Consider the following 25,021-nt stretch of genomic DNA (forward strand, 5'->3'; position numbering starts at 1 on the left):
GGATGCTGGTGTGGATGGGCGGTTCAAGAAGACCACGAGGATGACGCGGGCGCCAGCGAACTTACAAGACCATCTCCGTTAGATTTCGGACTTGTGGTGCGGTCGTCCGGGGAGATCATAAACTTCGCGTTCCCCACGGGGTGTTACGAGCCCTAATCTTCCCCAGTGTTGATCCTTTCCGAGACTGATATAACTATTGTCTCTCACCCCTGCTCTTGCGTGAAGGGTCAGTCGGGTCTCCTCGCTCATCTGAGATTCTCTTTCATCCTACTCCATTTGTTGGCTTTTTTTTTTTTTTTTCAAATCTTTGCTCTATCCTATCTTCGATCATTCGCTGCGCGGTCTAGCAATGTCGCAGCACGGGGAAATCACCCAGTCGAAGTGTCAGCAGGATGAGTTTGTCGAGACCATCGAGGCCGAAGAGGCTGGAAAGCCCACCTCATCAGTGCACGTCGATGCCAGCCCCAAGCAGGATCAGGCGCTGCAGTTGATCGAGGATGCCGGATACTCGACCACCCTGACCCCAGAGAACAACAAACGAGTGTTGCAGAAAATTGATCTCCGTCTACTTCCCATCCTCTTGTCTATCTACTTCCTGCAGCAACTCGACAAGTCGACTCTTTCCTACGCTTCCGTCTTTGGACTGGTCGAGAAAGCCCATCTGCATGGCAAGATGTACTCCTGGCTGGGATCGGTGGTCTACCTGGCCCAGCTGATCTTCCAGCCCGTGGTTTCCTATCTGCTGGTCAAAGTACCCATGGGCAAGTTCATGGCTGCTTCTGTTCTTCTTTGGGGTATTTCCTTGTCCTGCATGACAGCCGCAAATAGCTTTGCTGGATTGTTGGTTTGCCGCCTATTCCTGGGTATCTTTGAGGCTGGTATTGGTAAGTTTTATTCGCCGAGAATATTAATCTCCCTGTCTCTAATGTTTATGTCTATAGCACCCGCATTCATCGCAGTCACGCAGATGTGGTACCGACGACTTGAACAGCCTGTTAGACTCGGTTCTTGGTACGCTATGAATGGTGTGGTCAACATGGTGAGCTCTCTTTCGGCCTTTGAGTGGGATTAATAAGGCTCTGCCACTAATACAGTCCACAGGTTGGCAGTCTGATCACGTACGGTCTTGGTCACATCCATTCTTCAGTCTTTGAACCCTACCAGGTAAGCTATCATGAATAGACCTCTCATGAGAAATAGCCGCTTACTTGATACAGATTATCTTCCTCTTCTTTGGACTCATCACTATTGGTGTTTCCGTCGCTGTTCTGTGAGTGATGCAATGCATTAATCTTGTCTTTCCACATAGCTAACGCCACTGTCATAGCCTCTTCATGCCCGATTCCCCCACGACAGCCAAATTCCTCAACGAAGAAGACAAGTTGGTCGCTATTGAGAGGTACATACTTCAATTCGCTCTGGTCATAGTTGCTGGCACTAACAAATACTCAGACTGCGCATGAATCAGCAAGGTATTGAGAGCCATGAATGGAAATGGGATCATGTCAAAGAGGCGTGCTTGGACCTCAAGTCCTGGTTCTGGTTTGCCTTGATGTTTACCATCTCGTAAGAATCACTGATCATCACCCCTAGATTGCAGATTTATTAACCAAGCCATAGCATTCCAAGCGGTGGAATCACCACTTTCGGTCCCCTGATCGTCAAGTCATTTGGCTTCAATTCTCTTAATACAATCCTGCTGAACGTTCCATTCGGTGCAGTTCAGCTTATTGCTACCATGGGAGGCGCCTGGTTGGCCACCTATTGGAAGAAGAAGGGTCCCGTTCTGGCCCTTCTTTGCATTCCTCCTATTGCGGGATGTGTGATGCTTCTGCGCATTACCCATGACGCTGCTCACAAGGGGCCCCTGCTTGCAGGATACTACATTGTGAGTGCTTGATGACCTTGACGTGTTCATTGTTCCCGTGCGATTGCTAATAATTGACTCTTCAAATAGATCTCTGTTTACCCCGGCATTAGTAAGTTCGATCGTAAATCTGACGATGGTTACATATATCTAACAAGTTCTCAGCTCCTCTGATCTACTCCTGGTCTGCGGCCAACACTGCCGGTGAGACGAAGAAGAAGGTGACCACGGGTATCCTGATTGTGGGACAGTGTGTTGGTAATGTATGCAATTCCCCGATAAATTGCCCTGAAACTTTACATATGCTCATAATAACCCTTAGGTTATTGGTCCTACTCTTTACACCACCGAAGAGGCGCCCCTTTACCACCGTGGACTCCTCTCCAAGTAAGTTCAGACGCAAAGCCTGTTTGGAAATCAAACTAATACTCGATAGCCTCGCCCTGTTCTGCATTCTATTCTGCTTGATCCTGTAAGTTTCGTACCTTTCAACTGCAAGGTAATGCTCATGCTAATTCCAATGCTTAACCTAGGCTGAACATGGGATACCTCACCATTCTCAACAAGAAGCACGAACAGCAACGTGTTGCCGCCGGCAAGGACGCCAAGGTCGTCGACCACTCAATGAACGAAGTTGGAGCTGCTCAAACCGACAAGGAAGGCATGCCGGTGCAGCAAGTAGCCAACGACAACGCGTTCAAGGACCTGACGGACTGGCAGAACGAAGACTTTGTATACGTATACTAGGTGTTATGTCGCAACGAGGACGGCGGTCGGGTAAAGGGTGTAAGGATTTACAGTTTTTTTACGATCTGGAATCTTAATTTGAATTTCTGGCATCTGTATCAACCATACGGACTCCCAAAGTCATTACAAATTCCCGTGACGCCTTTAAAGTCTATAGTTGCGCCCCACAAAAATTCGTGGCGTCGGCTTCTGCTCACAACCCCGGCCGTCCTCCATTAGCCGACGTCGGGGCAATAGCCGAACCCCGCGTTTTTCTTCTTCCCCAGGTTCATCACACTCGGAGAAATCGGTGAGCGCTGTTTATAAGCATTGTGGTCTATTTGGGGTCTGAAAATGCAAGACGACGACTCGTTGCATGTTGTCCCCGCGCCGATCGGGAAGAAGCGCATCCCTGTACGGGCTACAGCTCCTGGGCCTCTCCCAACTTGGAATTGTACTAACAGGGAGTCCTTCTATAGAAAGCATGCAGTGCTTGCCGACAGTCCAAAGTAAGTATGCAAGTGGTATTCTTATTGTTCTTTGGAATTGACTTCGTCATAGGTTAGATGCGACGGGGACCGACCGTGTGGGAGGTGAGCATAGTACCAGAAATCGTATGATCCAAATGCTAACATTTTCCCAAAGATGTCAAAAGCTCGAGAAACAATGCGTGTTCTTCGAAATTCCCAAAGACCCAGTATCAGAGTATGGTGTCCTTGTTGATCATATCACCTTATCTGAAATTGTCCGCTGACACCTCCGTAGGAGACTCGAAAGCGTTGAGTCCGAGATGCTATATCTCAGAAGACAGCTGGATGACATGCGAGAACTTCTACAGCGAACGTGTGCATCTCCGACTATTAATTCTCAGCATCTGTCGCCCAGACAGATACGAGAACAGCCTCAGGAAACATGCAGAGACAGTGCATGTGCATCATCGTGCCCTCAGTCCGCTCATTGCCAGGACAACAACGGTGCCTTGATTCCAAACAACGGCTCTGTGTATACGAATGGGGCTGGTAATGCATATCCGCGTTCTGTGCCAGATGTTTCCCCAAATAGTATTCCAGTGCACCCGCTGTATGGATCACCTCAGACGGAGCCTAGGGCCCTTAAGAGGAAACGCTCCTGCTTTGAGATACGCGATGAGGCTGTGGCAGATTTCATTGATAAAGGGCTTATAACGCTTGAATGCGCCATTTCTTGTTTCAACACGTGAGTCCAGACGGGTGCAGATCGTGTTGCTATGAATCTAACCTTCTGCTGTATAGATTTTTCCAAGGCTGTGTAAGTACCCGAGGCCGCACATAATCTACAGATCAAGGGTTGTTGATATCTCTGAACACAGGATCGATATATCCCAATCTTTGATCCCGAACATGATACATTTGAATCGGTGCGGGCTCGAAGTAGTATTCTACTCAATGCTATATGCACCATAGGCTGCATGGTGGAAACAAGTAAGTCAAGCACACTTGCGTATTTGCATAGCAAGCTATGAACTAATATTCAATCAAGAATCTGGCGGGCCAATGTCCGACATGCTACATGCCGAACTCAAAAAATGGATCAATGTCATCATTCAGAATAAAGGGCTCAACTCTCTCGAATCAGTTCAGGCAATGCTCATAGTCGCCTGCTACTCTGGGGACCGCCTACTAATCCTCTCATTCGCTACTCGAATGGCCCTTGACCTCGGTCTTCATGAAGCCTTCGAGGAACTCACTGAAAGACTCGCGATGAAGAATGACGAGAATACGTATGGTGTTCCGGATCACGAATTTGAAACGGAGCGCGTGCTCATGCGAAAGTCGAGGACCTGGTTTGGGTTACTAGTGTTGGAACATATGTCAGAATTCTCAAGCTCTCCACATTTGACAAGTACTAATGATGTGAACCATAGTTTCCGTGTGGACGCAGGTAAGCCACCGGGGATACGCCTAGTTGGCAATTCCCGACGATGCAGGATATTATTGAGTAATCCTTCATCTGCTATTCTGGACCTCCGGTTGTTCTCTCAAGTCGAGGTATTTAGTTCAAACATGTTTCCTGGTCAGCAGCCCCTCTTGGAAGAATGCTGACAAAACTGTCCGTCTGTAGCTCAATATTCTCAGGGGTGAGATCTGGTCAAATCCTTATATTTCTCTATTTCCTCTGACTTGGAACCCTCACAGCGACCATCAATGACACGTTGGGTCCGGAGACTACACTTGATCGACAAGGCATATCGGACTTTGTGCATGAGATGAAGATTGATCTTGATTTGTGGTTTGAGTAAGTGATCTTTGAGAATGCTTCGCCTAAATATTACTGACATGTAGAAGTGACTGGCTCCGAATTGTCGGTACGTATTCTTCATTGCCTACTAGCAGTACAAATTTACTGATCCCATTGCAGAGGGTTGTATACCAGCTCAACAGGAGAAACCATATCTTCTAGTTGCTCTCCGCGTCCAAAAGTGTTGGGCCGAGATGATGCTAAACTGCAAAGCGCTTCGGGCGATGGGTGTGGAGAACGTAGCGTATGCAATATCCTGCCCTATTGGCTCACAGATCGTGATAGTCACTGACAGAGGTAATGATTCCAGTGCCATGACCGCCACCGAGCGACATATTCTCCTCGCCGCCAAAGCCGCCGCCCGGAGACATCTCCGCCTTATCATCGTCGAGCCGGACTTCTACCTGGCCAAACTCAAGTACGCAATGGATTTCGTATGGGCGAAATGCGCCTTCTCCTTCCTGCTCCTACTCAAGCTCTCGCGTCTTCTTCCCGAGCGGGCAGAAGAACACCATGAGCTGCTGGAACATGGCGCTAGACTGGTTGACGAGCTCAGCAAGGCAGGTTCAAATAACCATCAATCTGGAGCGGGAAACATTTACCTCCAAATTCTCAAAGTCAGCATTGAGAAGTATGGGCGTGCGTTACAAGAGTCCCAACAGCCTAGTACTGGGGGATCTAGTGGTACATCGCCGTTTTGGGAACTGTTCGATGCCCAGGCAGATCTGCAGTGGTTCATGCCCGAGCAGTTTGTTTCAGAGTGGGATTTTCCGGGCTTGAATCTCTTCTACTTTCCCACCGCGATGCAGGACTTCTTTGGAGATTTCTCATTAGCCATGTGAGTGGTAGATCGATAAATGAATTATGAACGGGGACGTAAGGGTCTTTTTTGAATGTCCTCATGTATCATTATACACCTATAATTATCAATTTCACTTCATAGTTTCCAGAACCGTTGCTGTTTTATGTGATTCAAATTGCAGTACGAAAAATGAACGGCTGAAAATTGTGAATTGGTTCACGAAACAGTCTATCCCCAGCGCCTCATACCAGATGCCAATTGTTACATACAAGTGTAACCTCTAGATCCCAGGTCAATGTTGAAAATTTTGTGTGGCGCTATACTAGTCTCTCGTAGTAGCTGGTTGTTGATGGTATCAATCGCTGCAAGTCGCAAATAAGAAGGCACATTATGTTTTATTCGCTATCAGCGAATTAACCCAGAGCCTTCATGGCAAGTTCGACACTGTGGAAAGTCAGTTTTCAGGTTCTCGGAAGTGGCATGAACAACGCAGTCGCGTTGGTGACAGAGCGGAATTGAGGGACATACACAACGAAAGTACCAGCCGAGACGGGCATAGCTCTCAGCAGGGTAGGGCCAATACCCTTCCAGAAACCACCCAGGCCCTCGACGGCATAGGTCTTCTTGAAGCAGTCGCGCATGCTAGCGAACTGCTGAGTGGCACCGAACCCGTCGGTCTGCATCTTACTCTTGACCACGTCGAAGGGGTAGCTAGACAGCCACAGAGCCTCACCGGCCAGACCACCGTAAGTGGCCACCTTGACAGCAGAGATCTCCTCGCGCTTAACATTGTTGCGCTTGGCATCCATGTTCATCATGTACTCGAAAGCCATGAACCAGGTACCGTAGGCCATAGCCTCACGCAGGATAGTGACCGCCTGGCCGCGGTACAAACCGCGCAGGGCACCTCCCTGAGCGGCCAGCTTCTGCACGCAGTCAATGGGGCCCGAGTACAGGCGGCCAGCGCCGTGGGGCTGGGCCTGGAGACGGATACGGACGTGCTCGATCGGGCCCGAGAGCACGGAGTTGGTCACACCGGCAAACGAACCGGCCAGCCAGTACTGGCCGTACGAGAGCGTGCTGTCGGCATACTTCTTCTTATTCAACTCCTCAAGCTTGCGACGCGCCTGGTGGAAAGCACCGAACTGCACACTGACCTGTGGAAGGGGTTAGACGGGTGAGACGTCCAGGCTCGGGAAACGGCCACTTACACAGGCACCGATTCCGATAAGGGGAGTCAGAGTACCCTTATAGAAAGCGGCAGGACCCTCCTTCTTGAAGATCTGGGTCGCACAGTCCAGAGCACTCTTATACTGAGAGGTGGTCTGCAGGCGGACCTTTACGATATCTGCGATACCAGGGTTAGATAGGCTTCATTGTGGGGGAGACGCTTGTGTGCCGAGAGCCACAAACCAAAGGGTTGGCCTGTAATTGAGAGCGTTAGCAATTGAATACATGCGATGAATCTGGAGGTTTAGCGTCGAGGTTGAACAAGCATCCAATGCAACTTAGGCCTCATCAGACACTCTCGTCCTTTCCCCGAAGCGCAGCCCACTTACCCAGCAGAACTTGAGCCATTCCACCGGCGGCGCCCGCGGCCAAATCCTTGACGGTGCGGAGGGCATCAGTGCTCTTCTCCAGATCGTCGAAAGCTTCAGACTCCATGATTTCCGGACCAATCAGGTAATTGATAATGTGGCAATTGAAGGAAGAGACAAGTTCTCCAGATGTCTCCAGGTTTTGTTCGTTTATATCAGGAACCAGGGACCTTATCGTGATGGCGCCATCTGGATTCTGATTCGCACGCAGCGCCGACTTGCGGGAAAACGGGGGCCTTTGCCGTCGGGAAACTTACGTAAGCGCGGTAAAAAAAGCGCCTAACAAATCGGAAAAAGTGGAGTCCGCGTTGCTTGGAGATCCGTTGGTTAAACTTGTGGTTTACTGGACTCGTTGGATTTTATTGGAATCCGATGAGCTTGTCGAGATTACAGCTATGCACCGCCGAGTAGTCTGGAGGGTATGATTCCTTCCCCGCACCCCCTTTGACTATGTTATCTGATCGCTGTTTAGCTCTCGCGCCGCGTTGATTTATCCTCATCCACCTCCCCATCCTCGTTACGGACATTTCAATCATCCGCAGTCCGATCAAATACTGAGAATGGCGCCGGCGATGGGAATGGTGATGGTGCAGTGTCAAGCTCACCAGCACCAGCGCCCAAGTTTGGAAACCGATGGGGCGCCAGGCAGGCCTCCAAGCCAACAGGCCTAAGCCCAGCAGAGCAGGCCTTGCGCGACGCCATCATGGCCAAAAGCAAGCCGCCGCCCCCTCCAGAAGCCCCGAAAGGACCAACTCCTGAAAAGAGGATACCCGGAACACAGTTCTACGTCAACAGTCAGGGCAAACAAGCCTTTTCCCGCTCCTCGAATCATCCCATTGACCACCAGCATATGCACAACAGAGTCGCTCGGCACCTGAAGAACTCGGTCCGGCAAGGAACTGGACAACCTCGAACCAACCGTGAATGGACTTGTCATAGCTGCAACAATCTTGTCTTTGCGCGGCACAAAACCTGCCCGTTCTGTCAGACACCGCGACAGGATCCTCCTCGGCCTCCCAGGCAGGAACAGCCACGAATGAAACGGGACTGGGACTGCCCCGGCTGCGGACATCATGTATTTGGAAGACGTGACGCATGTACCTCGTGTGGTACCCCGAGGCCTGACCCGCAGCCTTCGGAGACACGTACGCCGAGAGGGGATTCTCAACGTAACGACAAGCTGCGCAGTCTTGGCCAGTCAATTCTTGCCGACGCCCGCGAGGAGGATCCAACTCGAGCTAGGGGGTCACGAAAGACACCATTTGGTCAGACGAGTCAACAAGAGACACCAACCCGGGTATCGCAGCGTGAAAACCGTGAGGCTCGTGGGCGAGACGAGACGAAAAAGGACCGAAAGGACGAAGATACAAAAGAGAAAGAGAAAGAACTCGACAAGAAGGATCAATGGTCTTGGGATATGTCTGCGTTGGATCAGCTGGAAGCTATTGAAGCGCAACAAGCACCCGTTGACGTGCAGAAGAAGCCCAAAAAACGCGACGGACGGAAAGACCGTGGGACATCGGATGAGGGTGATTTCGATCCCGAGGACCGTAAACGTCGTCGCGAAGATCGCAAGCGCCAGAAGAAAGCAAAGGAGGAGGTTACGGCTATCCCCCTCCACCTTCCAGAGTTCATCAGTGTCAGTAACTTGGCCGATGTCATCGGCGTACGACAGGCCGAGTTCGTGGCCCGCATGGAAGACATGGGCTTCGAGGACGTGACCTATAACCACGTCTTGGATGCGGAGACCGCTGGTTTGGTGGCCGCCGAGTTCAACTACGAAGCCATCTTCGATACTGGTGCTGAAGATCTCGAGGCCGCGCCGGTGCCAGAAGACACATCTGACCTGCCTCCTCGCCCACCGGTTGTAACGATCATGGGACACGTTGATCACGGTAAAACTACTATTTTGGACTGGCTGCGAAAGTCGTCTGTGGCAGCCACCGAGCATGGTGGTATCACCCAGCACATTGGTGCCTTCTCAGTCGCCATGCCCTCTGGCAAGACGATTACTTTCTTGGACACCCCCGGTCATTCTGCCTTCTTGGAAATGCGCAAACGTGGTGCCGATGTGACTGATATTGTCGTTCTCGTTGTGGCTGCGGATGACAGTGTTAAGCCGCAGACCATCGAGGCTATCAAGCACGCCACGCAAGCCAACGTCCCTATCATCGTCGCGATCAGCAAGATCGACAAGGAAGGACGTAACCCTGAACGAGTGAAGCAAGATCTGTCGGTTCATGGCGTTCACGTTGAAGACTACGGTGGTGATGTCCAGGCCATTGGCGTCAGTGGTAAGACTGGCGAGGGCATGATCGAGCTTGAGGAAGCCATCGGTGTCCTCTCGGAGATGCAGGATCACCGTGCTGACACGACCTGCAATGCCGAGGGCTGGGTCATCGAGGCGACCACCAAGAGCTACGGTCGTGTGGCATCTGCTCTCATCCGCCGGGGTACCCTCCGCCCTGGCGATGTCATTGTTGCTGGTCAGACTTGGGCTCGCGTGCGAACACTGCGTAACGAAGCTGGTCTGTCTATCGATGAAGCCACCCCCGGTATGCCAGTCGAAATTGACGGTTGGAGAGATCAGCCGGTTGCTGGGACGGAGATTCTGCAGGCTGCAACTGAGCAGAAGGCCAAGGACGTTGTGGCATATCGCCAGGATCGGGCAGACACCCAGAAGCTGGGTGAAGATATGGTTGCCATCAACGAGGCTCGACGAGAGCTTCTTGAGAAACGCAGACAGGAAGATCAAGATTCGGAGGAGGCTACCCCTGTCGTGACCTCCGGTCCGAAGGCCATCAACTTCATTATCAAGGCCGATGTGGACGGCTCCGCTGAAGCCGTCCTCAACTCAATCGCCGCCGTTGGTAACAACGAAGTGTACGCGAACATATTGCGCTCCGGTGTTGGCCCCGTGACCGAGTTTGATATCGAACACGCCGCTAGTGCCAAGGGTAAAATTATCTCGTTCAACATGCCTATTGAGCCCAACATGGCTCGACTAGCTGAACAGGAGTCCGTGAACATTATGGATCACAACATCATCTACAAGCTCATCGACGATGTGAAGGACGTTTTAAGTGAGCATCTCGCACCCACCGTTACTCAGCGTGTGACTGGTGAAGCCGAAGTTGGTCAGGTGTTTGAAATCACCGTCAAGGGTCGCGACAAGACATCTATCGCTGGATGTCGTGTGCGTAACGGTTTGATCAACAAGACCAAGAAGGTCCGAGTCATCCGTGGCAATGAGACCGTCTACGATGGTAAGAAGACACCTGCATATCCTTTAAGAGAATGTAACTAACATTGCTTCCCAGGAACCATGACCTCGCTGAAGAACGTCAAAAAGGACGTCACTGAGATGCGCAAGGACACCGAGTGCGGTATCGCCTTCGAGGGCTGGACCGAATTCGCAGTCGGCGATCATATCCAGTGTTACGAAGAGATCTTCGAAAAGCGTCATCTGTGATCTGAGCCCTGATGCTCTTTCTTTTCACAGGCTTCATGCGACAATCAGTCGCTGTATTTTTAGCCGTTCGCCGGCCATTTCCCCCTTCTCTCTTGTCCTTTCACATTCATCTTTGTACTATATGCCCCCCTTCTCTACATCGACATGGTTTGCATCTTGGGTTCAGGCGTTGTTCCATATACATCACACCATTTCTGGAGATAGTTACGCTTGAGATGGAGATAGATGCAATCATAATACATGTATAGTATTTAGACATCATGAACTTCGTGCAGCAAGTTTCAGTGCCCCGAGCTTCCTTGCCCAGCGTATATACGTATGTATGCCAGTTCCTTTATATGTCGAATAGTTCGCCCTTCATCATAGTCCTAAGGTTACTTCGCCTTCCACCTCACCCGACCAACCCACTTGGCCCAATCCTGTACATCTTCCCTCTCCATAATGAGATCCACGGTATAATACTCCCTCGCCAACTCCTCATTAGTCGCCATCCGATGCACAAAGCTATGGCAAGCCCGACACAACCACGCAACACTATTCAGCGTCCACTCATCATGCCACCCCCTCTTCAGCACTTTCGCATGTACCCCTCGAGGAATGAGATGATGATATGACAGCGGGATCCAATCGCGCTCGCAGATTTCGCATTCTTCTGTGCGCGTGTTACTCCACACCGGCGGTGCGCTGGTCACACTTGTAGTGTACTCGCTGAGTATTGGGGAGAGGAATTCGGGGAGGTCGTTCGCGTCCGGGACTAGACCGTAGGCTGAAAGTGTGTCTGGCACTGTGCCGGGGATGGTAGCGCAGAGCGAATCGAGGGTGGTGCGGTCTAGGGGTGTATCTGTGTCTTCGGGGACGTAGAGCGATGCTAGCTGTTGATTATGCTGGATTGCTGCGTACGAGAGGGTTCGAAGGGGCTCCGGGAAGGAGGTGAAGGCTTCGGTCGCGATGAACTGTGGTGAACTTGCGAGTCAGCTTGAAGCTTCACTTGGACACGTCTCGAAGCACAATCTATATGGGACTCGGGAGAAAGAATGCATACATCGACGAATTCAGCTAATTCCTCCGGATCGACTCTTTCAGGTAGCCCAGAGTCGGCTTCGGAGATCACTTCTTTGCTGGCATTGCGCTTGGCCTTTGGTCGCCGTTTGCTTGTTTTCGGTTTCTCAGATCGGGCGACGATTGCGCTCGAGAAACATTCTCGGAAGACGCTATAGTTATCATCAGAGGTCATTAGATCCTATAGTACTCATGACCTTTAACCTAGAGCTCATTAATTAGCTCAAGGGCCTGGTTGACAGCTGGGAGTTGTGATGAAGAGGTTGCCCCGCGGCGGGAAGCTTGACATCATTGGATCTCCCTTCGGGAAGATTCGACGAGAGCTACGAACGGCAGGAATAGTTGCTTATTAAAGTATACAATTTTCTATGGCCTAACTACCATCCGATGGCATTTTATTTGAGCGAATTTCTGATTGAAAAGGAATCAGTGTTCACGTTCCAAAAAATCTATATCCAGTCCGAAACACTAAACATTCGCCGTATTATTGCGAACAGAACATCATTATAGATCACCGTATATTCTTGTATTAAAGTTCACCTACCCTTTCCTTCCCGATTATCACTTGCCCTGCTTCATGTATGCCTTGATGTAAAATTGCCCAAAGAGATAGATCAGGGGAATAATGTAGATGCTCGTCACGATAATGGTGAAGGCTTCCCCACTGTCACTCAAGCACGAGACTGCATTCTCACTGGTCGACATTCCTGCCTTCAACGCTGGCGTTGACCCATTGTTGATGCCTTTGACAGTCACATCCATGGGAACCTTATAGCTCATGAACAAGTATGTATAGCCCCAGATCCAGCCGACGAAGAACTGTGCAAGTTGAAGCTTGGTCAAAGTGCGTTTAAAGCTGACAGGGACAGAGATTCCGAGTGTTTGAAGTGTGAAGTATGTGTACTAGAAGGGATAACAGTCACGACTTGTTAGTATGGTATCTTTAAGCCTGGAAGATTCGATAACGGCCGTCGGGGAATATAATACCATCAATGTATGGATCGCCGAGTTTAAAACCACCCCAATAGCACCCAATGGAGACTCATAGAGCACTGTTGCCCAGCCACAGATAATCACTCCGGCGTGGTGGTAAGTTTGTAACGTAGAGCTCCTTTTCCCTCGCGCAAGGATGATCAGCGTATCTATGACTTCGTAGAACTTGCTGATATAAAAGAGCCAGCCAACATAACTGCCTCCTGCTTCCCAAAGACTTTTCGAGATTGGAAGCACTGGGAAAAGCATATCGTCAGATACAATGTCCTTGAAGTTAAAAGGCAGCAATTAGAATCGGCTAAAACGAAAGCCATACCTCTATATGCACTAGAATCCGTTTCGCAGAGCAGCTCTGCCACATGGGCGTAATAGTTAGGCCCCGCTTCTGCGACGGCCAAATTCCAAAGAGGGAATAGGATGGTGAAGAGTGAAACGAAGGTCCATGCCGAGAATAGGGCAAGGAAGGCGTTATGCGCCACAACCAAGGCCTTGAATGTGGATGTCTTGGTGAAGCGCCATGGCCGGTATTGTCGGCGAGCATTATATTGATTCAGGTAAAGGACCGTGGTAACATATATCGCGGTGAAGGTGAGGACAAACTTGATGTCAAGAGAGGTATAGAATAACCCAGGGTCTATATTGATCCTCTGGAACAGAGACTTTGCAAGCACATGCGAAGACGTGGTGGGCGGAGGCCGCGGGGTGGGCTTGTAAGGTTGGCTTGGAGGAAGAGTGAAAAGCTTCAATGATGGAAAGCCGAACTTGATCGGACTATGAGCTGAGAGGATATCCATACTGACTGAGGCTTTTCGGTGTAGAAAATGATCTTCATTGGAGGGGATATCCTCTACTCTGTGACAAGGCTTTATATACCAGAACATCTTATCAGAGCCCCTCATCATAGATCAGCCAGGCTGAAATCCAAATAGATAGCACGATGTATGATGAGGGGCTTGCTGTCGTGTGATGTAGATCACAAGAGATGTTTGCGTTACTAGCATTATCAAGATTCAGTCAAGACTGCGAGCAAGACATAGATTTCTGTGACTTGGCTGCAGGATCACGTAGGTCTCTACAGGTACATATCTGCATTTTCAGGAAGCTGAAGAGGCTTTGCTACCCCGCTAGACAACTCACTTAGCATGAACTACATGCGGATCTTATGTAGTCCTGTCACACTTTTTTGCTTTTTCCTCTATGACGTCTCAGCCCTCAGCCAGCCATGCCGTAAGCTATTGAACTTTTTGGATGTGAGTTAGAACGTCACGCTCGAATAACGATCGACAGTTCGGAACTATAGGGTCGTGGTATAGGTGGAAAATATGGCCTACGGCATACTCCTTGTCTAACAGTCGGCTATTTTGCCATACTTTGGTGGTGTAACTGTGATGAACTCGTGTCACTTCATTCAGCTAAACCCAGTCACGCTTCGATAGCCTGTTCAAAGGTTTGCATCTTGTGTCTCAGCTGAGATATGCCGATCAATTGGCAAGATAATCAAGAACGGGTGGTTATATTGAATCCATTCACCCTCGTGCAGCGGCGCTGACATAGCACCAGTCAATTTATCAACTTACGAAGTCGCAGAACAAGCCTAGAATGGAGCCCGCTATAGATCATTCGAAATTGTTGCCTTCTGAGAAACAGAAATATATCCCAGAAATGAATCCTTCTCCGCCAACGACCAGCAATAGCTCAATCATCTCGGTTTTGCGTTCGCTGAATTGGCCAAAGACAATCTTTCTAGTTGGCATCCCCTTGGCTGCGACGATCAGTCTGCATTGGATTCCCCTTCGTAAGGAGACATTCTGGGCTGGACTTGTCTACGCCTATCTTCGTGCTCTTGCTGTTACCGCTGGTAGGTTTCCTCAAATTGTTGTACTTCACGCTGGAAACACATCTAATAAACGTGCCTTAGGTTACCATCGCCTCTGGGCACATAAGGCCTATTCAGCCAACACGGCCCTCAAGCTCGTTTTTGCGATCGTTGGCGCTGGCGCTGGCCAGGACACTATCAAGAAATGGTGCCGTGATCACCGAGCCCATCATCGCTACGTTGACACCGATAAAGACCCGTATAGCATGTCGAAGGGATTCTTCCATGCTCATATAGGTTGGGTTCTATTCGAACAGAGTGACCCTGTTCACGGTGTCCTGGCTACTGGCCGCGTGGATATCAGCGACCTCAGATCTGATCCCATTGTGATATGGCAGCGAAAGTACTATTTGCTCCTGTTGTTCCTTGCGGGTTACCTTGCGCCTACACTATACTGCGGTCTACTTTATGATGATTACCTCGGTGGATTCGTCTTTGCAGGCTGCATCGCGACAGCCCTGGAACAACAAGGCACTTTCTGCGTGAATTCGGTGGCCCACTGGTATGGGTCTCAACCTTACGCAACCGACAAGACTCCAAGGGACAATCCTTTGACTGGCTTGCTGACCCTCGGAGAGGGCTATCATAATTTCCACCATGAGTTCCCAATCGACTATCGGAACGGAGTTCGCTGGCATGACTTTGATCCTACAAAATGGGTCATCTGGTTGTGTTCCCAGTTTGGGCTGGCAACCAATCTCAGACGCTTCCCACAGAATGAGATTGAAAAGGGCAGAATCCAGCGGAAAAGAGAAAAGCTGGATGAGGATAGTGAGAAGGTGAACTGGGGCGTGCCACTTGAAGAGCTGCCGGTTATGGAGTGGGAAGAATTCGAGCAACAGGCAAGGACAGGATGCAATCTGATTGTCATCAGAGGAGCTGTACACGATGTTTCGGCATTTGTGACAGAGCATCCGGGAGGCGCGTCGATGATTACGGGTGCAATAGGCAAAGATGCGACGGAGATGTTTGAAGGCGGGGTATATGGCCATTCGAACGCAGCCTCCAATCTCCTAGATACCATGAGAATAGCTGCGATCAAGAAGGAAGTTAATGTGGAGTAGAGAAAGAAGGTTGGATTGGATGGGTTAATTTCGGTTACCATAACTATACTACTACGAATACATACTACTATTGATTGCACTATCGAGTCATCTTGTTAGTAACTTTTTTTCAGCTGAGATGCAAAGATCGGGCTTGGGGATGCGTGGCATGCTCCAATCTCATCACTTCGGCCTCCGATACCGGATTCGAGACGGAAGACTGAAGTGGAAGAATCGTGTGTTGTTCAATGCCTTCTACTTGCCTCGTGTGATCAGCCCCATAATGGGGAGTGGTGATCGGCGGTAGGACCAAGCTAAGATCGATTATGATTAATCTGATATCAAAATGCAGAACACGGAGCTGCAGGCTTCTCAGCTGGCCCGTGGACTTTTTGCTTTTTGTATGCACGTTCTTTCACGTCAGGTAGAACTGTAAAGCTGACAATGCAGGACGTGCTGCAGCCTGAGAGAAAGGTGTGATCGTCGATCTTGGGCCACTTTCATCCTGAAGGATTCGGGCTTGATTCTTTCGGTATCTACAGACAATCCCTTGTCTTCTTCGTGTTGATCAATTTCTCTTTGAGAGGTTGCAGTGAGCATTGTATATCCCCCTTGGCTGGACTACTCTCGGTATACTGCGAAAAGTTTACACCTGCTCAGCCAAACATCAGTTTGAACTGCAGCACTTGCGATATAGGCTTATTCTTGCTGGATTTTCTTCTTGTTCATACTAAAACGCACTTTACATCTATACTCTATACTGATCTACGATCTTTGTCAAGGCTACTCTGTGCCCATATATCCCCGGTCACCGCTCGCTATCGGCTCGCTCCAATGACCTGGTCGGGAGGACTCGACTATTTTGGGCCTTCAGGAATAGAACCTAGGACAACCGCGGCATACCTATTCAGTGCTGCGGGTGTTCTCTACTTCGTTCTTGTTATAAGCCGCCTCTTTTTCAACCCTTTATCCGACTTTCCAGGGCCCCGTCTTGCGGCAGCAACTCGTTGGTATGAAGCATACTTCGACATCCTACGTGGGGGTCAGTTCATGTATGAAATCCAGCGTCTGCATAAAATCTACGGACCTGTCTTGCGCATTGGTCCTAACGAGATCCATGTCAACGACCCCGACTTTTATGACGTGTTGTATGCCGGACCAACTCGACGTCGCCACAAGGATCCATGGTTTCTATCCTCTATTGCACCCGGCATGTCTTTTGCTGCCAGTAACTATGACCATCATCGCGCACGACGCAGTGGTTTGAGTCCCTTCTTCTCTAAGACAGCTGTCAGAGGATGGGAGCCAGTGATTCAGGAGAATATTCGGCTACTATGCCAACATTTTCACCGAGCACAGGAGACCAGCCAATTACTGGAGTTGCACACCTGTTTTGTCAACTTTGCTGTTGATACTGTCTCACAATATGTGTTTGGCAAGGACTCCGGGTTCGATACACTTAAGGAACCTATACTAAGGGAAAAGTGGAAGAAGGGAGTCAACGGTATATTCGAGCTACTCTTGCTCGTTCGTCATTTTCCCTGGATGTACTTCCTCTCCAGGATTACTCCCGTTTGGTTCTCGCGTATATTTTTCCCGGCATTCGGCCATGCTGCTGCAATCGAGAGGGTACGCATTTCATTTTATTTCGGAATTTGAGCGACAGCAGATTCGTCATGCTGAGTACAGTTTACTTTATAGGACGTTGAGAGACACACTCTAAAGGCTTTCAATCGCCATAGTGGTTCTGAAACCTCCATTATCGACCATCTTCTATGCAATGACAAACTTCCGCCTGCAGAGCGTACTTTGGCCCGGCTGACTGACGAGGCCAAGTTCCTACTAGTTGCGGGGACAGATGCGCCTTCTCAGGTGATGGCAATTACGATGTATCACGTTTTAAGCAACTTGGAAGTTTATAACCTACTCCAAGAGGAACTGCAGATTGCTTTACCCGATGCAAGTATGGACATTTCATGGAGTGATCTCGAGCGGTTACCCTATCTTGTCAGTATCCTCAACCGAGCCAAATGATGCATTCAAAAACTAATCAGGACCAGACCGCAGTCATATCAGAAGGCTTGCGGCTCTCCGCGGTCGTGACCTCGCGTCTGCCTCGAATTGCCCCGGACGAGGATTTGGTCTGCCACGGTTGGCGGATTCCTGCAGGCGTACGCCTTTCCTCATCTAGCATGATATTGAAGGACTGCTAACCTTTAGAAATTTTCTGGGATGGTAGACTTCTATCAGCATGTCAAATCATTTTGTCCTTCGCGATTCCGCCATTTTCTCCGATCCATTAACCTTCCATCCTGAACGGTGGTTGTCCTCATCATCTACGTTGAGCCGGTATCTCGTGCCATTTTCAAAAGGTAGCCAGGGCTGCTTGGGGCCTAAGTAAGTCATTCGCATACAAAGCTCCTTGGACCTATGATTCTCTACTGACTCGAGCAGTATGGCCTGGTGCTGGCTCTACATAGGGCTTGCTACTCTCTTTCGCCGGTTTAGGTTGGAACTCGTTGACACGGACGAGAGCAACGTGACGATCGTCCGTGATTGTTTTAATGGACAAACGCCTACTGGTAAAAACCGTATACAAGTGAGGGTTCGCTAGGAATATAATGAGAAAGACACCCGCAGGTGATGACTGCATCGTGAAGGAAACCAAACCGGTCTAAATCGGGAGGCCGGGAGAAATGGCCGACTAGATATGCTTAAGCTCCCTGTTTCTGAAAGATCTTTCTGGGTGTACTTCGGATCGCTCTGAGGTCATCAATGGAGAGGGCAATTTTCTTTGGTTTCTCTTTTAATGCATAGCGGAGCAGATGGTCTGCAGTTTTACATCAACATGGGCAAAACCCTAAGGTTGTCCCCAACATATATCTAAGGTTCAGGTTGACTGAAATGAAAAGCAATACGAAGAGACCATACTTGGAGCACCAACTACGCCTGATTAAACTTGTAGAGACCAACATATGCACATTATATGCACAGAACGCAGGAAGCGCTGCCCACAGAATGATGTAGGTATGATGACAACATCTGCTCCTGCATTTGTCGCCGTTCCATTTTGAAGGAGGGATTCTGATGGTGAAAACCGATAGCATGATATTTGACCCCATTGTCACGGTTCCTATTGTTTTCCAAAATTACTCCCAGATCCTTCGTGGTCGTACCGAGGGATTAAACCTCAAGGTTCACGTTACGGGCGGGGCAGACCTAATCTCTCCTCAAATAGCCTTTCGCCCGGGGCATCCCATCTGTGAAAACAACCCTTCAACAACGATACTCGATAGTTTAATATGGCAGACAAGACAGTCGTTGCATTTGATCTGTATGGCACTTTGTTATCCACCGACTCCATTGCCAAAGAGCTAGCGAACCATTTTGGCGCTGCCAAGGCACAGGCCATCTCCGCACTCTGGCGGAGATACCAGTTGGAATATACATGGCGACTCAACAGCATGGGTACGGACAATCTGCCGAGTATGCACGCAGTATTTAACCGTCCACAGAGCGTTACGAGGATTTCTCCAGCATCACTCGGAATGCATTGCTTCATGCACTGGCCGAGAACGGCGAGCAGTTGGGCGACACCGATATCGCTAGTCTGATGGAAGCCTACGACAGTCTTTCTACGTTTCCCGACGTGAGTCCGGCTTTGGACCGAATCGCAGCCGACTCGACCTTCCACGCCGTGGTATTCTCCAATGGCTCGAAAGTAATGGTTTCCAACTCGGTTATTCACTCCAAGGACCTTGCCCCGCACGCCAATATGTTTCAAGACCTGATCACCGTCGACGAAGTCCAGCGGTACAAGCCATCGCGAGCAAGCTATCAGCACCTTGCGGATAAGGTTGGCAAGCAGCCATCGCAGATGAGCGAGCTTTGGCTCGTCAGCGGAAACCCGTTCGATGTCGTCGGTGCGCGTAGCATGGGGATGAATGCGATCTGGGTTGATCGAGCCGGCAAGGGGTGGCAGGACGCTGCTGTGCCAGATCTACGACCTTCGGCTATTGTACGCAGCCTGGAGCACATTGTGGATAAGATTAAGGGCCGTCGCAAGTGACAAGCGAGATGTCCAATCCTGTCAAAGAGGAGAAATCACTCAGTCATGGGAGGAAAAGGAATGTACAGCTGAAGAAATATTTCCAAACGCTCCACGTAAGAAGAAGAATTTGGGGTAAGCCAGCAATAGATTTATTCTATCCTCCCATTTCCCCTCGAAGAACCCATTGCAAGGTGGATTCCAGAGTGAATAGGGAGGAATTCAGTTTATGTATGGGAAAAAGAAGAAAGAAAGCGCGAGGAGCGAAAAATCTCGAAAGAAAAAGGCAGCCCGGCTGGAGGGTGACTAAGCACACGTGACACCCGGGACCTCGGGTTGAGGATCCACTCTTATCGATAAGCAAAGCTCTGTTGCCTTTGGAGTCGCATTTGCATTCGCATTCGCACTCGCTCTTGCACTTGCACTCTTTGCTTTCGTGCTTCAAGTCGCCCTTGGCTGGCCTTTATCTGTGTCTATACTGCAACAAAACTGTAGACTGCAGGTTGCCTACCAGCATCATGCCACAGATGTGGGACCCAACTCGAGCAGCCTGGCTCTACCCCCTTCGGGTATGTGTTGATTCTACAAATTCCTGATTCTACGGCACAGGGCGGATAGTTACTGACGTTGAGATGGATAGGGCATCTACTACTTTGCGAGACATCGGTTCCTCTGGCCCTTGTTCAAGGCCCGACTTGTACCTATCGTCCTCTTGTCGTCCTTCGTCTATTTCCTCCTCTTTTTCTTCACCTATCTGCCGCAGGTGGCATTCCTTTCCATCTTCCAAGGTGTGGGTGCATGGGTGAACGGTGCATTCCTCGTGCTGGGTGAGGGTGCGGCGATTGTGGCTGCCTTGTTCGAGGCCTTCTTTGTGGATGAAACTCTGGTCGATATCTTTGACTCGGTTCTGGTCAATGAAGGACAAGAGGAGCTTGTGCTCGCCTCGCGAGTCATCTATCCGGAGGCCGGTGACCCAACTAGTCGTCTTGGTACCCCGACGACTAGCGCCGTGTATTCTCCATTTTCGTTCCGGCAGATCATCGAGTTCATCGTGCTGCTACCACTCAATTTCATCCCGGTCGCTGGTACACCCATGTTCCTGATCTTGACAGGTTATCGCGCTGGACCGTTCCATCACTGGCGGTACTTCCAACTGTTGGATTTCACCAAGCAGGAGCGCAAGGCAAGCGTCAGTCGGCGACAGCTACAATACACTACGTAAGTATTATACACACATCTAGATTTTGAATATGTCGACAATCATTCTAACCGAAATAGGTTTGGAACGGTGGCTTTGATCTTGCAGCTCATCCCTCCATTCTCCATGTTCTTCTTGATGACAACCGCCACTGGTGCCGCACTGTGGGCCTCAGATCTCGAGCACAAGCGACAGGCGGCCAGTCAGCGGCCCACTAGATTGGGTGATGCGTATCATGATGATTTCACAGTATAAGACATAGCAATCTGCTTTTGAAATTTGTTGTTTCTCTTACAAAAACGGGTCTTATATGGGACGAACGGAGTGGAATGTAGGCCACCCCTTAATATATACAATGCATGAACCCATTTTTGCGATCGTGGACCCCTAAAATGTCGGGCTTGTGTTGCCAATATGGGACAAACCCACACCGGGGCGTAGACATGAGTCCAATCAGAAGAAGCCGCGGCGCTTTTGACTTCGACCCTCTCTCTTTTGGATGGCGGCACGTGACTAGGCGCCGCCATCCGAGGCAGCGCCAACTTGCGACTCGCCATGCACTCTACACTGGAATGACCCTAGCCGGTTTTTCAGCCGAGTGCATTGGATTATTGTGTCGGCAATTCTGACCTCTCGTTGGCTTCGTAGTCATTTACTAAGCCAATTGCTCTCCTGGTCTGGTGCATAGCACATCGCCAAAACTGGCCTGAACCGCGGCTCAACCGCCTCTTGCGCGGAACTCAAGCCGTGAAAAAAGGGTCCCCAGTTGGCGAGGCGCGCTAAATCGAGCGGGGCAGCATCGCCTATAACAATATTCTCGGAGTGCGCTCCGGCTTTTGCACGACTCCTCTGTGCCAGTGGGCAAGGAGGTTGACCAAGAGTTCACCCCCGCAGTGCTTGGATCTAACGGACCTTGGGCATCGACGACATACTTTCCATTATTGCATCGATTATGACTGTGTTTTGACATTCCTCAAGCCTGGTCATGTCTGCAACGCCCTGTTTTCACGGATGGACCACAAAACGAGGCTGCGCAAGGCCTGCGATGCCTGCAGTATTCGTAAAGTAAAGGTAGGTCCTTGAAACCTCCTCTGATGTAATTGTTCGACCACTAATCTCTTGTCCAGTGTGATAACAGTGGGCCACCATGTCGGTCCTGCGCTAGCTTGGATATTCCCTGCACCTATGAGAGGCCAAGTAGACGTCGTGGGCCGCCTAATCGCCATGCGGAGGCTCTGAAGAAGCAAAAGCTCGAGTCGCCGTCGGCCGATGCATCGCCTGGTAGTATCACAGACTATCCGCAGGCGACTACGCCCAAGGCCTATTCTTATTCAGCAACCGTTCCCCAACCAACGCCGTTCGCCTCCTCAGCAGAAGCTATCTGTTCGCTGCATACCGTGCAGTTATTACTTGATGACTTTTTTACTTACATTCACCCCTTGGTTCCCATCCCCCACGAGCCTTCTTTTCGCGCGGCGTTTGAGCGCCGTGAAGATGCCACCAGTGGCACGTTTCTGGCCTTGCTGGCCTCTATGATTGGATTTCTGGTTGCATCCTTTCCGAGACGACCCAAGCTTCGTCTCAACACCGAGGCGGAACGCTCCGCATTTCCAAACTCGATAGCCCTGGTCAAAAGGTGCCATGAAGTTGCAATCCAGGCTCGAGGTACCGGATATCTCGATCGCAATGCAACGGTCTACGATGCAGCCATCAGCTATTTTCTCGGTGTCTGTTCTGGCTATATTTACAGCATGCGCCGTTGTCGTACCTATCTTGCCGAATGTCGCACTATGCTTCAGGTTTACGACCTCTGTCGTTCGCCAGCAAACTTGCCATCTGCCGGAATGCTAAGCGCAGGCAGTCCCATGTCAATCGAACAGCCTGTTGCAAGTTTGACAGAAAGCAATAAAGTGGACTTGATCACGCAAGAGCTAGGCAGACGACTTTTCTACGTCTCCCTAGTTGGGTATCAGACCCTGCATCAACTTGGGTCTTTGGATTTCAGGGTTCATATAGCCCCAGAAACCCCAACAGACCGATATCCGCCTCTTCCGTTAGAGGTGGATGATGAGTTTATCTTCCCAACACACGTCAATCTGCAACCCACCGGCCGAGTATCACAATTGGTCGGGTTCAATGCAAACGTGCGGATATACAGCTCCTACAACTCTATCCTAGCGTGGGAAATTGCCTTTGGCAGCGGTCGGGTATTCGACTGGGAGCACCAACGCTCAACACTGTGGGAATGTCTTGAAAAGACCAAGTCTGCACTCCTCGAGACACCGCCCGAGCTTTCTCTCCTCCATCCAAAACGGAATCCATCTGCGTTCATGTCCGAGGATGGCTCCGTGTTCAGTTATCCAGATGATCATATCCATCAAGAACGACGCGCGATTCAGTACGAGATCCAGAAGGCCAATATTTACGCAAGCCAATTGTGCACAAGGTCTTATCTGGTTGACAAGTACTGGAATCTGTTTGAGATTTTCAGCAAATATGGGAACTCGGACCGAGGAACAGCTGCGAATACTGTCGCTCCAAACATCAAGATGGAGAATCCATCGGACGGACAAGATGGAGCTACCGGTGCCTCGTCCCAGACATCGTCAGCCGTGCATCATGCGCAAACAGATTACATCGGTCGCATGATGGCAGAAGAGCGCAAGTCAGTCATCAAAGACTTGTTCGTGCTCCTTCGAACAGTCAACGAAGTCAACATGGAACCCAATGGCGCCAGCATAGTACGTGACAGCCTTTCTCTCATTTTCTCACAACCTTTCTTCATTTTACTAATCATCGCACAGACAACCAAAATCCGCCAAGTAGCATCCACCCTCCTCAACATGCCCAGCCACCACCCAGCATCAAAACCAACAATCGGCCCCGACGAACCCTCCCCAAAGTCCCACCCACCTGAGACGCCGACCACCTCTCTATCCGGCCTGCACGTCCTCACAGCCGCAGAAGCAGAATCCTATCTCCACGCTTTCATCGATACTCTCGTCAGGCTAGAGGGCCATTCATCCGCTACGACTGATTCGGGTAGTAACACCGAAGGCGTGAGTCCACGCACGAATGGACGGGCTATGAGTTACCTTAGCGACTATGAGCGTGATCAGGAGGAGTTGAGTCAGTGGGCGAATTTGAGGGAGTATCAGCAGAAGTTTGCTGAGGCGGGGGGTGTTTTGTCCGAGTTGTAGGATACAAAATTAATGATTACCTTTATATTTCTTATGATCGACCTGAGCCTCATTCTCTAATACAAATTCGCTGTTCCCAATATCAATTTGAATTCCCAAAATCATCTCTTAAGCACAGCCTGAAAAGGCAGTTTCTACTCCTCTAGAATCTGTTATTACGCATTTGGATAGGCAGGGCGCGTCGGATCTAAGTCTTGATAAGATGGGCACGCGAGCAAGTTTAGTTTTGATCTGGGACTCGGTCCAAGTGGCTTGAAGTATACCGATTTAGGGGAAATGCTATCTGAATAGAGTATCAATTTTTTATGATTTTCAGACCACATGTGATCAATTTTGAGTACTTTAGATTGATTTAGATAAAACAAAGGGATTATTATGGCAGTGTCAAGATAATTATCAAAACAAGCGTCCTCCAATGATAAAAAGGAAATTCAGAATACAATATTCACTTATCACACAAGTCCAGCACAGCATCGTCGCGGCCACATAGTTCCTAAGTAACAAGCTGAATGCGAATCGCAGTCGTAGTCGCCGTGACAGTCGCCGTGGTAGTCACAGTCTCAGTCGTTGTCTCTCTCCAAGAAGTCACAGTCTCCAACTTGGTGACAAATATGACACCGGAAGATGGGGTGACTGGGATCACTGTCAACACGCCCGAGTCATTGTCTGAGTTGTCAATGGTTATGGTGGCCTTGGGAGCGGTATTCGCAGCTTGCGTGGTTTGTGGCTCGGCGGTGGTCTGATGGGTGGACGATGTATGAGACTCGATAGTGCTGGTTGAAGCTGTGACGGTGATTGTTGGGCCAGGTTGGGTTACAGTCACACTGTGCGTCTCTGTAGCGTGGATCGTGTATGTCTGAGT

The 25,021-nt window shown here is 49.9% G+C and overlaps 11 protein-coding genes across 11 annotated transcripts; 8 read left to right on the forward strand and 3 right to left on the reverse strand.

Moving 5' to 3' along the window:
* Positions 1-349: 349 nt before the first annotated feature.
* N7496_009985 (uncharacterized protein) lies at positions 350-2,614 on the forward strand (the record flags this gene model as incomplete). Its single annotated transcript, XM_056702898.1, has 12 exons — positions 350-884; positions 942-1,039; positions 1,102-1,164; positions 1,218-1,270; positions 1,328-1,399; positions 1,453-1,566; positions 1,621-1,888; positions 1,958-1,979; positions 2,033-2,130; positions 2,190-2,254; positions 2,304-2,339; positions 2,401-2,614. The coding sequence occupies 12 exons, from the start codon at positions 350-352 to the stop codon at positions 2,612-2,614; spliced, it is 1,638 nt and encodes a 545-aa protein (XP_056551898.1).
* Positions 2,615-2,947: 333 nt separating this feature from the next.
* On the forward strand, positions 2,948-5,712 carry N7496_009986 (uncharacterized protein; the record flags this gene model as incomplete). The annotated part of the gene is made up of 10 exons (XM_056702899.1): positions 2,948-3,102; positions 3,155-3,298; positions 3,359-3,808; positions 3,865-3,880; positions 3,942-4,053; positions 4,112-4,442; positions 4,497-4,645; positions 4,768-4,867; positions 4,918-4,937; positions 4,991-5,712. 10 exons carry the CDS (start codon positions 2,948-2,950, stop codon positions 5,710-5,712), a joined length of 2,199 nt encoding a protein of 732 aa, XP_056551899.1.
* A 373-nt stretch (positions 5,713-6,085) lies between these two features.
* On the reverse strand, positions 6,086-7,337 carry N7496_009987 (uncharacterized protein; the record flags this gene model as incomplete). Its single annotated transcript, XM_056702900.1, has 5 exons — positions 6,086-6,116; positions 6,201-6,829; positions 6,884-7,020; positions 7,086-7,097; positions 7,232-7,337. 5 exons carry the CDS (start codon positions 7,335-7,337, stop codon positions 6,086-6,088), a joined length of 915 nt encoding a protein of 304 aa, XP_056551900.1.
* A 328-nt stretch (positions 7,338-7,665) lies between these two features.
* On the forward strand, positions 7,666-10,742 carry N7496_009988 (translation initiation factor 2; the record flags this gene model as incomplete). The annotated part of the gene is made up of 3 exons (XM_056702901.1): positions 7,666-7,689; positions 7,743-10,536; positions 10,591-10,742. The coding sequence occupies 3 exons, from the start codon at positions 7,666-7,668 to the stop codon at positions 10,740-10,742; spliced, it is 2,970 nt and encodes a 989-aa protein (XP_056551901.1).
* Positions 10,743-11,116: 374 nt separating this feature from the next.
* On the reverse strand, positions 11,117-11,976 carry N7496_009989 (HNH endonuclease; the record flags this gene model as incomplete). The annotated part of the gene is made up of 2 exons (XM_056702902.1): positions 11,117-11,695; positions 11,785-11,976. 2 exons carry the CDS (start codon positions 11,974-11,976, stop codon positions 11,117-11,119), a joined length of 771 nt encoding a protein of 256 aa, XP_056551902.1.
* A 386-nt stretch (positions 11,977-12,362) lies between these two features.
* On the reverse strand, positions 12,363-13,588 carry N7496_009990 (elongation of very long chain fatty acids protein; the record flags this gene model as incomplete). The annotated part of the gene is made up of 3 exons (XM_056702903.1): positions 12,363-12,704; positions 12,822-13,030; positions 13,111-13,588. 3 exons carry the CDS (start codon positions 13,586-13,588, stop codon positions 12,363-12,365), a joined length of 1,029 nt encoding a protein of 342 aa, XP_056551903.1.
* An 868-nt stretch (positions 13,589-14,456) lies between these two features.
* Positions 14,457-15,734, forward strand: N7496_009991 (acyl-CoA desaturase; the record flags this gene model as incomplete). Its single annotated transcript, XM_056702904.1, has 1 exon — positions 14,457-15,734. One exon carries the CDS (start codon positions 14,457-14,459, stop codon positions 15,732-15,734), a length of 1,278 nt encoding a protein of 425 aa, XP_056551904.1.
* Positions 15,735-16,547: 813 nt separating this feature from the next.
* Positions 16,548-18,327, forward strand: N7496_009992 (cytochrome P450; the record flags this gene model as incomplete). Its single annotated transcript, XM_056702905.1, has 5 exons — positions 16,548-17,342; positions 17,415-17,720; positions 17,768-17,884; positions 17,953-18,110; positions 18,168-18,327. The coding sequence occupies 5 exons, from the start codon at positions 16,548-16,550 to the stop codon at positions 18,325-18,327; spliced, it is 1,536 nt and encodes a 511-aa protein (XP_056551905.1).
* A 688-nt stretch (positions 18,328-19,015) lies between these two features.
* Positions 19,016-19,782, forward strand: N7496_009993 (haloacid dehalogenase, type II; the record flags this gene model as incomplete). Its single annotated transcript, XM_056702906.1, has 2 exons — positions 19,016-19,181; positions 19,229-19,782. 2 exons carry the CDS (start codon positions 19,016-19,018, stop codon positions 19,780-19,782), a joined length of 720 nt encoding a protein of 239 aa, XP_056551906.1.
* A 506-nt stretch (positions 19,783-20,288) lies between these two features.
* N7496_009994 (EI24 domain-containing protein) lies at positions 20,289-21,214 on the forward strand (the record flags this gene model as incomplete). Its single annotated transcript, XM_056702907.1, has 3 exons — positions 20,289-20,330; positions 20,402-20,979; positions 21,040-21,214. The coding sequence occupies 3 exons, from the start codon at positions 20,289-20,291 to the stop codon at positions 21,212-21,214; spliced, it is 795 nt and encodes a 264-aa protein (XP_056551907.1).
* A 756-nt stretch (positions 21,215-21,970) lies between these two features.
* On the forward strand, positions 21,971-24,159 carry N7496_009995 (uncharacterized protein; the record flags this gene model as incomplete). Its single annotated transcript, XM_056702908.1, has 3 exons — positions 21,971-22,030; positions 22,087-23,700; positions 23,764-24,159. The coding sequence occupies 3 exons, from the start codon at positions 21,971-21,973 to the stop codon at positions 24,157-24,159; spliced, it is 2,070 nt and encodes a 689-aa protein (XP_056551908.1).
* Between the last annotated feature and the right edge of the window lie 862 nt (positions 24,160-25,021).

Source organism: Penicillium cataractarum, assembly GCF_028827025.1.
Source record: "Penicillium cataractarum strain IBT 29864 chromosome Unknown utg000008l, whole genome shotgun sequence".
In the NCBI taxonomy this organism is placed as follows: domain Eukaryota; kingdom Fungi; phylum Ascomycota; class Eurotiomycetes; order Eurotiales; family Aspergillaceae; genus Penicillium; species Penicillium cataractarum.